Genomic DNA, 14947 nt, shown 5'->3' with positions numbered 1-14947 from the left:
TTATTGTAAACCATGTTTGGCACAATTTGAGTTTTATATACATGAAAGCACATGTAGAGAACACTTGCACGCACGTATGCACATGCTGCTTCAAGAACAAAGCTTGTACATGTGTTGGGGGCCTGGGGCTGATCTTAGAATCCCATAATAGCTAATCAGGAACAAGATTAGGTATAAATTGAACTGGCTGTTATGGGAAACAAACCCAGTCTTTATTTTTCTTCTTTTTTTAAGTAATTAAATAAAAGAAAGAGAGGAGTGAATAAATCACATCAAGGGCAGTAGAGTTGGAATTTTATTTTATTTTTTGACGAATCAATACTGAAGGAAAATTGGTCTTTGTATATATTACAAATAGATCATTCTGCATTGATAAAAATACATGGTGTTACAGGATCTATATAGTACATCCAGGTAATAAGGTTAAACGGAAAACAATACAGGTAACACCTAATAATTGTTAGCAATCTAGAACTGCAATTACAAGGTCACTTTAATGGACCTCAGTGATTCAACAAAAGGTATTGAATTGTCATCTGACAAGAAAAAGTGGCGACTTGTTACTGATGTCTATTTCATCCTGCAGAATGTAGGTCAACTGGTTCAATTAATCTTGACCTTCGTCTCCTCTTGCCTTCAGGAGTGCAACGTACACCACTGATCTTTCCTAGCTTCACAGAAAATTTGCAATTTGGCTGTGATGACCCCTCTGTTGATTTATATTCCTTAGAAGATGAATCATTGGCGGGTGATTTATCTTTCCCAGGCTTGTTCCTATTGCTTTTAGCACATTCTTTTCCTATTGGAGATTTAGCTCTCTTTTTTGAAAATCGAAATTGTTTTTCCTCCTGTTTCTTGTCATGGCTGAGGAGACGAACGTGGAAAGGATTCACAGCAGTGTAACAGATGGACTTGCCATCGACTCCACTCCTATCTAAATCAACCTCTCCATTGTTCACCTGAAAAGAAAATGAATCACAATTCCTTATAATCTATAGGCCAAGCAGTATCTGATTCCTTGGGGATCATTTCACCACCATAAGAGATTATAGCGGAAATATAATAGCATCTTTTCAAAGTTTCATACTAGAATATAATTGACATTTTATCAAGAAGCAATTCCTTGAAATAAAAAAGGTAAATTATAAAATTTTGCTAGATGTGGAACTACCAATTGAAGAAGTGCAGAAAAGCTTCGAGCCACATTGTACTTCTCTTGTCCCTTTACCACATCAGCAAAAGACATGACATTTCCATTGTGCGCTTCAAGGGATAGTTTGTCAAGAATCCTATCGCCGTAGTCATGAATATCAAATGGAGGGCATGATTCCTATCAGACATATAGGTTGTTTTAATTCAAATTACTAGAAACAAATTTAAATGAGCAAGAATAATGTAATATGACAATTGGCTGCAATCGATAAAAAAAAATTGTGGTAGTTAAGACAAAAAGAAAGCAAAAGTGATAGTATTCACTTGCTCCTCCAAGTTGTGCTCAATCTTCTGTTTCCATGTCGAAACCCGAGCAGCCAATTCAGTCTGCTTCTCATTTTCAGCTATGCTAGCAAGGAGAGCATCCTACATGAGAAAACATGGTTAATCAACAAAGCAAAAAATAAATGATGAAAATGTGATTGCAAAGTTAAAGAGACCAGACTCCCATAATCAAACTCACAGCAATCTCTGAAATGTTAACAAATATACTCAGACATTAGACGAGAAAGTGATGGCTGCATATAGATATAAATATAAATCTTATAGGACTGTAAATAGGGAACCAAAAAAGCTGCATTTGAAGCAAGTTCATTATTTAAGATTACTGGTGTTTTAACTGTATCTAAATTAATTATGGATGCAAATATGCAAATGAGACACTTTTACATCAAACATTCCAACTTCCAGAATTAATCTTATGGTGGTATTTTGCACTCCCCGTGCTGTGAATAGTATAACTGGTTTTAATAGTTGCTGCAGGGTAAACTTTTTAACAAGAAGCTGCTTTTTAGTTTAATGTTTTTCCATTAAAAATTAGAGCCAGACTCAACCAATTTCTTGTTTTCTCAAACATGAGTATTGACTTACAACCACATGCTTTAAAATTCTTGAGACACAGATTGAATCCTAAGAGATATCAAATTAGCTCCTACAGATATAATGGTATAAACAATCTATAGTGTCTCAGTTGCAAAGTCAACAAACTCTGTGCTTACTAGGTGAGAGCGACAAAGGTCTTCCAGGCTTGCATGAGAATTGGGATCTTCATGTCCAAAGTCTTCATTGGTACCAAAGTGAGCAGCACCATCATCATGCTGTGTAAAGATCAATGAATAAAAAATCTAACAAAATTATTCTATTTTGTTGTGGATGTAATGATTAATAACATAATCATATTGCTGATCTCTCCTAACCTTTTCATTGTGAAGAGGTACATCTTCATCCATATATATATTCTCCGGAAAGTCAGAATCAGGTTCCCCAAAATGAGGATTCCCGCTATCATATGCACAGTCCTCAGTGTCATCCTCAGGGTTATTAAAGGCATTGAATGTTTCATGTCCTCCATTAGTAAGTGATTGCCGTAACTGCAGTTAGAATAACAGGAACTATAAATCATAACTACCAATTTAAATGAACAAAACCTATGAAAGAAAAAGTACCTTTTCATATAATGGAGGAGAGTGGAACTCCCTTTGTCTTTCAAAAGCTTGAGATCGCATCTCCCAGATTTCAGTGAGCTCCGGACTGATAGTACCATGCAATCTAGCAATTGGAAAAAGAGTAGATATGGAAACTCCCTTTGAAGAATTAACCTTATTCCTTCTGAAAGCTTTCGCTGCTAGGTATTAAACAAAAATAGAAAAGCAAAGTGTTACATGCATATGAAATTGAGAACAAAGTAAGCTAAAGAAAGAAATGTTTCAGCAACCTTTTTTAAAAGGCTTCACTCTCAAGTTTCCAGGTTCATGGGGATTCAAAGGCTTCCATGGATCATCATCATCATCTGAATCATCCAAATCCCTAGGTTCTGAATATCTATCGCCCATATCAAATCCACAATTGTTGTCATCAAAATTATCACGGGAAGGGGGGTTTGGCTCAACATTTCGATTATTATCAATGCTGCAACCAACCCGAGGAGATTGGACGAGGTTGGGATCCTGGCTCTTTCTAATAGATGACTTACGTGCAGTTCCCCCAGAACGTCTGGTGGGAGATAGAAAGCTCTTGCGAGCTGAGCTGCCTCTGTAAGCACTATTTTGGCCTTTACCAGCTTTATCCCCCTTGAAAAATTCATCAACTGCTGCAGCATCGCATGGATCTAATAGAATAAAATCCTGGTAAAGATCGTTCGTGGCCAACTGCAACAATAAATGATATGATTAATGAGTTGGAATACATATGCTAATAATTCCTCAATCTATTAACAAATGAAGCAACTATGGTACCAGATATGACTCTAATTCCCCGCCATCAGCAGTAGTATCTAGGCAATCACCTTCAAGAACGACTAGATTTGCAGGGGGCTTCACAAAGTGATTCAAATGAGCATCTTTGCCTGTTGGACTATCTAAGCAAGTCTTTGCTTCCACTGCAAATGGAAGAATTTTTAGTTGATGCTTGCTATATAACTTCACCATGACATAGTACAAAGTAACATGCTACCTGGGATATCATCTGAACCCCAAAACAGATCGTTTTCTTCATCAGCAACTGCATGGGAACCACTTTCTTCAGGCTGAACTGATGTGCCCTCTGACTGATCCTGCTGCCTGCTTTATAAATAAAAAATAAAACTGAAACTAATATGCGGAAGTCGGCATGATTCAATGCACAGTTGTGGTCATTTGAATTTTGGGCAGTGGAGCATACTTCCAAAGATATCATTTGTAATTATATACTACCAAGGATATCAAGTGGATGATGTTCAGTACAAGTTTCTTTTCCTCAACCATCCATGTTACCAATTATTCAGCAAGAGAAACATCCACCAGATCAAAGATCAAAAGTTTATTATAGCATTTCCTTTTTTTGATACCCCATAGTTTCCAGCTTTGATGATAGTGATGTTTCAAAGCAGTCTAATCAAGCTATTAATTACATCTATATTCGAGGCAACAAGTGGAACATCAGCCTTATATTTAATAATGTTAAGATGGAAAACTTTGGTGACTTAAACTAACCTTACCAAGAAAGGAACAAAACTTGGTTTTTTCCAGATGCATGAGTATCTTTCAACTTTCAAATCGAGCTCAAAACAATCACACAGGCACTCATATATATCTTTAAAAGAAAGAAAGAGAAAACAAAGAGACTAATAATTTACTCAAGAAGTTTGATTCCCCACATCCCTTTGAGAAAAATATATAACATAATATGATTGAAATTATGCATTTCACAAATTTGAAATACATCAGCCAAGTTTTTAATATTCGAATGTCTAGCCATTTATTTAAATTTAATTCAACAACATCATATGCAAAAGTATTTTTTCTCATAGGTATATGCAAAAGTATTGAATACATTAGCCAGGTTTTTAATATAAATCTCCAACATTTCTGCCAGGTACATCCCCAAGTAATGAAAACTCATCACTTTATGCCAAAACATTCAATTCAGTATTGGCCATCAAAATGGAAGTCAATCTCAATTCGTTTGGCATGATTACTTGCAATTACATATTAATCTTCATACTACAGCAAGTAGTTCGACAACTAAAGCAACATATTTCCAATCTAGCAAAGTCAAGATTTTTTTTTTTTTTTTTGGATTGATAATGTAGGGAACCTTTCTAAAGAAGAGCCCTTTGAACTTGCCTCTAGCCAGTAAAACCTACATGCAACTGCCCACCCACCAGAACCAGTTGTACCCAATCCAACAGCATTCACCCCTAATAGGCTAAGTAGTTAGCAAAGCCAAGAAATTCGGCTCTCAAAGACAATCTTTAACCCTTCTTGACTACCCACTAGGCCAAAGTTCAAAATCGAATAATTGAAGTTAGCCCCCAGGCATTATCCAACATAAAAAACCAAACTTTATTCAATTACACCTATCACCCGTAACCATAATGACCCGAAAGCTACAATTTCATAACATAATCATACAAAAAACCTAGAAGACCCAAATAACAATTTTAACTATTAAAAACCCAAAAAAAGAAATTTTTTTTTTGAAATTTACAAACCTCTTCTGAGAAAGGAACTCCAAAGCACGCAAAACCAAAGAGTAAAGGTATTCAACCTTGCGACTATACACCTGAACCGAACCCTGAAGGAGCAAAGCAGCTACATTTCCCACAAAAAACACCAAATTCAGAAACCTAAAAACCAAAATACACTCTTTTTTATTTAGTAAATTGAAAAGAGAAAGAGAGAGAGAAACCTTCGGCGAAATTGACTGGGGCGTGGTCGTCGTATGGGATTTCGCCGGAGCAAATCTTGAACAGGTAGTCTTCGAGTTTCTTGGCGAGGTCGACTTCCCAATTGGATTGGAGGTCACGCTCTGGCTGAACCGTGTGGTAACCACTTGCGCTTGCTTCTTCTCGAGTGTTACTCATCTTCTTGTACAGGGTTGTGCATTATGCTTATGATTGTGGTGGTGCTGCTCCAATTTCATTAGCGCAGCGAAAACGGAGGTTAGGGTTTCAGGGTGTAGAAGAAAATTCTGGAAATGGGTTGTTGGGGGGGTTTTTGTTTGTTTCCCGAGAAAATGGGAGGAATTGAAAGAGTAGTGTTCAATCTTGTGCTAACTAAGTTAGGGTTCTGGAAAATGCAGAGAGAGAGAGAGAAAGAGAGGAGCAGATTGGGAATTCAAAAAGTTTCGCTGACCGTTTTCCCGCTCGCATCTAAACATTCTTGAGTCTTGACTTCCCATCCCTATGACCCTATTTTGTATTTTGGGGAAATTATATTTTAACCCCTAAACTTTACTCATTTTACACTTATTTCCTAAATTATCAAAATGCACGCTTTACCCTTAAGTTATATTCATGGTTTAGGGGCATGTGTAAAACAATTCATAGTTTAGAGGGATAAAATGTGTATTCCCATAGTTTAGAGGGTAAGTGTAGAAAGGATATAGTTTAAGGGAGTAAAGTGTACATTTATTTAGTTTAGGGGATAAGTGTAAAAAGAATCCTAGTTTAAGGGGATAAAGTGTAATTTCTCATTGTATTTTTTTTTTTAAATCAATTAATTTCAAGGTTTTTTTTTATGAAACAAAGAAAAAAAACAGAGAAAGTTATAAATTTCTAGTTTCAAGTTAAGCCCTATAATTTCAAATTACAATGTATATTTTAAAATTCTTATTAATTAAATCTTACAATATTTTTAGTTTCAAATTATGCAATTGTATTTTAAAATCATATTAATTTAAAACTTAAAATTTTTGCCTTTGATTTTTTTAAGATTTTATTAGAGTTAATCAATACAATTTTAAAGGAATCCAAACATTTAAAAGTCCTAAACCTTAATGTTCTATTAGTCACTAAGTAGAGTATGCACACAAACAAAATGAATAAGGAATAAATTGATTGAAACTGTGAACTTTTCTGATTTGTGTATGTTTTTTTTGTTACAAAGATAAGAGTTATTAATTGAGTGTATAAAGTCTTGGAGTTCCCAAATCGTGTCACATGACACGTGTGTATTTTGGAATGGTAACAATTGTGACAAAATTTTTACTTTACTCTAATACACTTGTATAATAAGTTACCCAATTGAATTCTAGTAAAACTTAGGTCTTATTTTCGAGGGATATTGTTATATACTCCGGGAGTATTATAAATGCGTATTTCCTCCTCTCACATTAATGGTGGGTCCCATTAATTAAATTCATGGTGGGACCCACCATTCATGTGAGAGGAAGGACTACACATTTATGATATTCCAAGAGTACCTAATAATTTTCCTATTTTTGAATTGAATTCAAACACTAAGTTATTTTGAATTTAATTACTTCTTAAAAAAGATATTACTATTTATATTTTATTGGTCAAAACAATCAAGTGTTAGAATATATTAGGGAACCTAATATTGTACATAATATATTATATCTAAGTTTTATTTATTGAATTTAAAGACATGATTGTATTGAAGAATGTAATAAAAATATTATTATGTTGTTTAAAAAAAAATTAAATTATATAAATCATTGGAAATATAATCATATTGTTAAATGTTGCTAATTATTTATTTTTTGGTAAATTTGCAAATTATATCAACCCTAAATATAGGAGGAAAAGTATATTTTTCCCCTATTTAATAGTCCATCACTATACTTTGTCTATCACCAAATATTTACATTTCAAATTTATAAGAATTAAGTTAAATTTTTCTAAAAGAAAAAATTTATTAATTTAAAATTAGAATTCATATCAAAGTTTTTGAAGTATTAAAAAGGTTAATTAGAAAGAATTGGGCTCTCAAGAGTTCTTCATGTATTGGACCAAAACGGCCCAAAGACAGCCCGTTAAAGTTGGAAAAAGGGGAGCTGAATTTACTTTTGATAAAGTTCCGCGACCGGCATGAATATTCACTACCAATAATCCAACCAAAGCACACAATACAATTCTTCTAAAATTTATTAAAAAAAAATCCTATATATATATATATATATATAAAGGCACAATACAAAGATACAAAATCTCAAGTTCGTTGCACTTTGCTTAATAATAATTATAATAAAAGTGATAGGATAATTGTATCATACAAATAAAATAAAAATTACAAAAAAAAGTGATTCTATGATTGCATATATAATAATAATAAGTGATAGGATAATTCTATCAAACAAATAAAATAATAATAATTAAAAAAAAGTAATTCTATGATTGCATATATACTTATTCCAGCGATCATAAGTAAATCATTGATCCTAGGCTTAGCCAAAAAGTCGAGAAAAGTATCAATTTCTTTTTTTTTCTTTTTTCTTTTTTTGATAAGAATGCTGGTAAACTTTCATTAAACTAGGTTGAAACCCAAATCAGATACATCATTAAGAATTTGAGACGCAATTATAGGGGGAGTATCTTCCACCCAGATAGTACATTTAGAAATCTGTTTGGCGTGTTTTGCCATGAGGTAAGCTACCTTGTTCCCTTCTCTGCGCGTGAAGGATGTCTTCCAAGCTCTAAACTTCGGCACCCAAGATTTTATACCAGTAACAAGTTGTTGGATCTAAATGGGGCCCGGGTCATGGCTGGCAATGGCATTCATAACAATTTGGGAATCCCCTTCAAGAATAATCTCCCTAAGGCCCAACTCCCAGGAGAAAATTATGCCAATCTCAACAGCTTTGGCTTCAGCGTCCAGAGCTCCCAGCGGGTATGAGAGTGTTTTGCTAAGAGCTCCCATTATTTGGCCTTTATCATTTCGAACCACCACTCCAATCCCACACTAACCTCGCTCTTTGAAAACAGCCCCATCAACATTTGTCTTGTACCAACTTGGTGGAGGTGGCCTCCATAGAGTGGGGACATGGGGTTGATGGGCATTAGGAGAAATAAAGTGGGTTTGGAACTCCACCAAGTAAAGTCTTGAAGCCTCAAAAATTTGCAAGGCCGTTCTATTGGTTTCCCCATGTCGCACTGCATTTCGGTTGTTCCAAAGGAACCATGCCATTCTTGCGAAAGCTTCAAGGTCTTGGGCTGGTTTTGCCTCCATTACGCACCAAAATAGGTCCATGAAGTTTGGTGGGTTGCCCATGAGGCCAGGAGCTTTGACATTAGTCATTTGCCAAACTGCTGCTGCAATATCATAACTCTAGAATGTATGACCCGCTATTTCCACGCCTTCACACAAGTCGCATTCCACTTCCACTGGAATCTTGCGGTCTTTGAGCTTAGTTTTAGTTGGGAGGATGTCTTTACACACTCACCAAATAAAGTTTCTAATTTTGTTTGGGTAGTGGAGCTTCCAAATTGCTTTCCAAAGTGACTTCATTCTGGTGTTATTCGAACATTCCCCAACATTGATCTTGGATAGTTGTTTGTGGCTTACATGGTAGGCACTTCAGACCGAGAACACCCCTTTGGCTGTGCCAGACCATACTCTACGGTCCTCAGGGAGAGTGGAGCTCAGAGGGATAGCCAAAATAGTTGAAGCTTCATGGAGAAGAAAAATGGAATTAACCAACTCAGATTTCCACACGGCGCTTTATTTATCAATTAGAGCAGAAACTTTCTCATTATACATTAGGGGATTTATAGGAGTCAAGACCTTGTATGTTTTGGGGTTGGGGATTCACTTGTCACTCTATATCTTCACTTTGTCTCCATTTCCAATAGATCATCTAATTCCATCTTCCACCACACTCTTTGCAGTCAAAATGCTCCGCCAAGCAAAAGATGGTCTTTTGCAGAGTTGAGCTTTAAGGAAAGACCTGCCAGCAAAGTACTTGGCTTGGAAAACATGGTGGAAAAGAGAATTTGTGTTTTGGGGGAGACGCCAACCTTGCTTAGCTAGGAGAGCTAGTTTGAAGGTTTTTAGGTCTCTAAACCCCATATTGCCCGTATCTTTGGATTTACACAACTTGTCCTAAGAGACCCAAGATATTTTTCACTCATCAGATTTTTGTCCCCACCAAAATTTGCTGATCACAGAGCTGAGTTCTTTGCATAGCGAGTTAGGCAACTTGAAGCAACTCATGGTATAGGTAGGAGTAGCTTGGGCAACCACCTTGATAAGGACTTCTTTACCAGCTGAGGACAGCAGCTTCCCCTTCCAGCCAACAATTTTTTGGCCAAGCTGATCCTTAATCCAGTTAAAAGCCTTCTTTTTTCCTCGGCCAATTAAGGATGGAAGGCCTAGGTATCTTTCGTGTTGCTTGATGACTTGGGCACCAAAAAGATTTTTGATTTCAACTTGAGTAGAAGTCTTGGTGTTCTTGCTGAAGAAAAGGGAAGTTTTGTCCTTGTTGATTTTCTGCACAGATGCGGCCTCATAGTCATGGAGAACATCCCAAACTTGTTGACATTCACTCATACTTGCCTAACAAAAAATGTTGCTATCGTCCACAAAAAACAAATGAGACAAACACGGAGCACCCCGACAAATAAAGATCCCCTTAATAGTCTCCAACCTCTCTTCTCTTTGGAGCATTGTCGAAAGACCTTCTGCACATAACAAAAATAGAATTTGCAATAACGGGTCCCCTTGGCGAATACCCCGAGAAGGGATAATTTCGCCTTTCGGCTCCCCGTTGATTAGTACAAAAAAAGAGACAGAGGTTATGTACATCATGATAATAGATATCCACCGATCATGAAATCCCATTTTTTGCATTACCCTAGTCAAACATTCCCATTCTACTCTATCAAATGCTTTGCTCATGTCTAACTTGATTGCCATGAGACATTCCTTTCCCTTTCTTCTCTGTTTGACATGGTGCATTGTCTCAAAGGCAATTAATACGTTGTCTGTGATGAGTCTCTCAGGGACAGAGGCACTTTGTGCTTCACTAACAATCTCAGGTAGGATTTTTTTCAGGCGATTTGCTAGGACTTTGGCTAAGACTCTAGAAACCACATTGCATAAACTTATGGGGCGGTATTCAGTGATTTTTTTGGGATTTTTTGGTTTTTGGGATGAGGCAGATATGGATATCGTTGAATTTAGGGGGCATCACACTAGTATTCAAGATATTTAACACACACTCAGTTATATTCTGACCAACAATACTCCAATCATTTTGAAAAAAGAGTGGAGGCATACCGTCCCGGCCTGGGGACTTGGTGGGATGCATTTGAAAGAGCGCTTTCCGAACCTCATCAGGATGGAATGTCTGGAGGAGGAAATTGTTCATCTCATCTGTTATTGAGAAAAGTATCAATTTCAAATTTTGTTATAAGTGATCACTCTTCGTTTAACAATAGAAATATTGAATTTAATCCATGATCAATAGAGAAGAAAAAAAAAAAATTTTACAGGTTATTATGTCATAGATCCATAAGTCTTTTACGATGAATTCTGAGCCAACACTAACTACATTTGAAACTGTTAAATTGGAATTGATGTTCTTTACTCTTATTTTTCAGTAAAGATCACCAATCCCAATTTAACAAAACAACATTCATGCAAAGCAAACAAAAACTTTGTACTGTGTGATAGGAATAGTATTGCAAAATTCATAATAAAAAAAGAAAAAGAAAAAAAAAAGATGATATCTCATTAATCATGAATCGTACATAATTTTCTATGTTCAATCTCAAACTGGAGAGTCCCAAAGTTACAAATTTCTCTCATTTGTGTTTGATTTACTTAAACGTATAATGCTACATATATATATATATAGTCATCAAAGACTTCAAAAAAGAAAAAAGAAAAAAGAATTACTTAGATAAAAATAATTAAGTATGATGTGGTTTACTTCGGATCCTTAATTTGTATAAAGGACTGATTGACCATTAGCTGGGCGTATGAATTCCTCTTGTAATTACAGCAAGGTAGAAGTGTAGGGAACCCCAGTGGGCTTAATCCACTTATCACCTCCAATGAATCGTCCCGGTGTGAATTTCGCTGCATGGTCCAGAGTAATTTTCTTAACACCACGCCATGCAACTCTATTGGCTTGATCAGAACCAGGACCCTTGTTACCAATCTCAGCATAGAAGCAAGTGTTGAGACCAAAACTACCCATCCATGGCAACCACCCTTCAGGCTGAATAAACGCACCGATTGTTGATTGCATGATGATGGTCCTTGAGAATTCCTTCCATGGTCTACCAAGGTAAGCCCTGTTGATATCTTTCACAGCTAAGTAAGTTGGTTCAGCTGCAATGGTGCAACCTTGGAGGATAAGTGCTGAGGGCTCACGCCTATCTGTCCTGCCTTGTGCTGTGACAATGCATTGTTGGTTATCCATTGGCTTCCTCACAAACATGGTGCAGTTTTGAAACACAGTAGCTGAGTTGCCAAAGACGAAGTCAATGGTGCCGCTAATGGTGCAATCACGGTAGAATTGGCGGTGGGCATGGGCGTAGAGGGTGTCTTGGTGCCCATCCATTCGGCAGTTGAAGAAGACAGACATGTCGGAACTCACACGGAGTGCCACAGCTTGGTGCTTTTCGGCTCCTGCTGTGTTCTCGAATCCAATGTCCTTGGCAAAGAAGTAGTTTCCAACCACAGCTGCAACAACCAAATGAAAGTGATTAAGCATTAGTACCACTAAAAATAGTGAGGTATACAAGTTTAGATACACTTTTAAATTTATAATATTTAATTCAATCCATGAAATAGATACTAAATAGAAATGATAATTTAAATGTAGTGTAAAAAACTTACCAACTGTAGCAGTCTTGAATGTGGGGGTTCCATCAACAAAGTTCTTGCTTCCAGTGATCTTGGTCTTTGTAGGGCCATCACCAATAAACGTGACATGGGTCATACTCTTCTCAATCATCACATGCTCTGCATAGACACCAGCCTTGATGTGAATCACAAAGGTCTTGTTGCTCTTCAATGGAATATCCTTCAATGCTTCGTTTATAGTCTTATACTTGCCACTTCCATCCTTGGCTACAACAACATCAGCCTTGATGCTATCTACTGTGGCGGCAAGGAGTCTGCGCTGCCCTTCAGAGAACCAATGGTCTGCCGGCTCTTGGAGTCTGCGCTGGTCATCATTAGAAAGAAGCCTCCTGCTCACGCTTTCTATGTTCAAATTGGTCAAGAGCTGAGTGGTTTCAGTCACCATGGCAAGGCCATTCTTAGTGATTTCTTGTGCTGTTTTCAAAACCTGTTTCATTTTTGTACCAGCATCACCGGTTGTGTTCTCAAACCCGTCCAAGCAAGTTTGTTCATAAGTGATTGCACCACTGAGCCAAACCTTGAGGTCTGCAAGGTACTCATCCAACTTACTATATTCAAAAGCTCCAATCTTGTCGAAAGATTCTTGAAGATCATCTATGGCATATTCAATGAGCTCCTTGCAGTTCTCAAGGGCTTGGTTGGTTCTGGAATCCTTAGCAAGCTCTCTCAATGTGGTTGAGTTTGCTATTGCCTTGTTGAGTTCCTCAACCGCGACTTGGAAACCCGCCTTGATAAGTGCTTTATAGTCGCTGGTGTTTCCAGCTGCAGAGGTCAATGTCTTCTCACAGGTTTCTCTGTAATCAGTGGGCTGGCAAAGGGTTTGGATTGCCTTATTTGAAGTTGAAACATCTCCACCATTGTTAGCATTGTCATCGGTTTTGGATGAGCCATGGTTACGGGTAACACCAACAGCTACAGCAGCCACCATAGCCACAAGAAGGACAGAAGAGACACCAATGATAGCAATCTTCTTCTTTTTCTGGTGTCCAGGGTTGGGAGAATCCTTGTATCCACCAAAAGTCATTTTTGATAAATCAATTAAGACTCAAAACTAAATTCAAATTGAGTATTGTTTTTGTTTTTTTTTTTGGTTTTTTGATTTTTTTTTTTGTGCCTGTCAGAGCTGCTGGGGCTCTCTTTCTTTGACAGTTTTTTTTCTATGCCCCTTGGGCTCTGGTATTGTAGATAATTGTCAATGGAGCAAGATATATATAAGATGAATAATTTGATAGGCGGTTTCTTCTGATACCAAATGTGAGGTGAGAAATCCCCGACGAAATAGACACTACTCGTTTAGACGGTTTCTTCGTTCTAACCACTACTGTTTAGTTTGGTCCATTTTTTGCGCAAATAATTGGTGGTGACATTGGCTTCCTTCAAGGATGGCCTTTCTCCTTCTAACGACACAAATTATGTTACGATCTATAATGTACTATTGGATTGGTTGGTCTAGATAGATTTCTTATTGCATTTGATTGTGAAATGTTCAATTGGTGCTACTACATTAACGGGAATGTTATTATGGTTTCAGCCATGAAAATTGGTAAAATTAGTAAATTACTACCAACCTTCTCTTTTTGATGAGTAAAACTACCAACTTTATACTATAAAAGGCCTATGCGTTATTTTTAAATTTCTGTCATTTTAACCATATAAAACATGTCAAATAACTTTCTCAAAAAAAAAAAAAAAACATGTCAAATAATTTTTTTTTGGTTAAATTACAAATTATACCTATTAACTTTGCCTTAAATTCGATTAAGTTATGTTAACTTTGAATTTGTTCAATTCAATCCTTCAATTTTTAATTTGTTTTCTAAATAAGTCCTCTTATAAGTGTCCGTTAGGTGATATGCAGTTTGGGTCCCAAAATCACATTATGTTGTTTTTATTTTTTATTTTTTTTAAGAAAAAAAATCCAAGAAATTAATAAAAACATTTTTTTCAGGAAAAAAAAATCGATTTTTTCCATAATTGAGAGAAAACACCCAATTCCACCACGGTCACTAGCAACCCAAAAGTGAAGAAACACCACCCAAGCTAAACTGTGGCCACCATACACCACCCAACCCAAAAATCAAGTAACTTCTTTAAATTAATTGTTCATTCCAATAAAAGTTGCTTTCAATATAGGCCTACTCTATATGAACCATTTTTAATTTCTCAACTTCATATGAAGTTCTCGTCATTTTTACAATGAATTCGTGTTATTGTCTTTTTTTTTTTCTTTTTTTTTGGTAATTCAATTGTTGGGAAAATGGGGATTTGAATTGTGAATATTTCTATTGGAAACATTAAGATATGCCAATTGAACTATTAGGCTCTTGGCAGCATTATTAGCATTATTGTTATACATATTATTTGAGTTTGAAATTTAAACCTTACAACCGTTCAATGCACATTCATAATGTAGGTTTTAAAATCTGTAAATTGGCAGGAAATATGAATCTTTGAGCGCCTATTATTTGTTATCCTAGCTGTTTGTACTACTTTGTAAGATATCCTGGATTACTCTTATACAACATTTTGGTACCTAAACTTTGAAGTCACCATGTCTAATGTTGTCTAATGTACAAAGTTTAGGTAACAAAAATTGTAAATAATTTTTGAAAAATTACTCATGTCACTGTGTCGTATCTATA

At 36.2% G+C, this 14947-nt stretch overlaps 2 protein-coding genes across 5 annotated transcripts; both read right to left on the bottom strand.

Moving 5' to 3' along the window:
• Positions 1 to 272: 272 nt before the first annotated feature.
• On the bottom strand, positions 273 to 5857 carry LOC126689005 (condensin-2 complex subunit H2). 4 transcript variants are annotated; one of them, XM_050383970.1, is made up of 11 exons: positions 5380 to 5857; positions 5183 to 5282; positions 3664 to 3773; positions 3447 to 3589; positions 2927 to 3359; positions 2658 to 2836; positions 2409 to 2582; positions 2211 to 2309; positions 1477 to 1578; positions 1172 to 1330; positions 273 to 959 (listed from the first exon to the last, which is right to left on the bottom strand). In XM_050383970.1, exons 1-11 carry the CDS (start codon positions 5552 to 5554, stop codon positions 576 to 578), a joined length of 2058 nt encoding a protein of 685 aa, XP_050239927.1. In that variant the 5' UTR covers positions 5555 to 5857; the 3' UTR covers positions 273 to 575. The 4 variants fall into 4 exon arrangements, with proteins under 4 accessions (XP_050239927.1, XP_050239928.1, XP_050239929.1 ...); XM_050383971.1 differs by having other exon boundaries at positions 2658 to 2833; positions 5380 to 5856; XM_050383972.1 differs by having other exon boundaries at positions 3664 to 3770; positions 5380 to 5856.
• Positions 5858 to 11260: 5403 nt separating this feature from the next.
• On the bottom strand, positions 11261 to 13362 carry LOC126689743 (probable pectinesterase/pectinesterase inhibitor 21). Its single transcript, XM_050384929.1, has 2 exons — positions 12279 to 13362; positions 11261 to 12122 (listed from the first exon to the last, which is right to left on the bottom strand). Exons 1-2 carry the CDS (start codon positions 13327 to 13329, stop codon positions 11431 to 11433), a joined length of 1743 nt encoding a protein of 580 aa, XP_050240886.1. The 5' UTR covers positions 13330 to 13362; the 3' UTR covers positions 11261 to 11430.
• Between the last annotated feature and the right edge of the window lie 1585 nt (positions 13363 to 14947).

This window comes from Quercus robur, chromosome 6, assembly GCF_932294415.1.
Source record: "Quercus robur chromosome 6, dhQueRobu3.1, whole genome shotgun sequence".
Classification (NCBI taxonomy): Eukaryota; Viridiplantae; Streptophyta; class Magnoliopsida; order Fagales; family Fagaceae; genus Quercus; species Quercus robur.
This window is presented reverse-complemented; position numbering and strand designations above follow the sequence as displayed.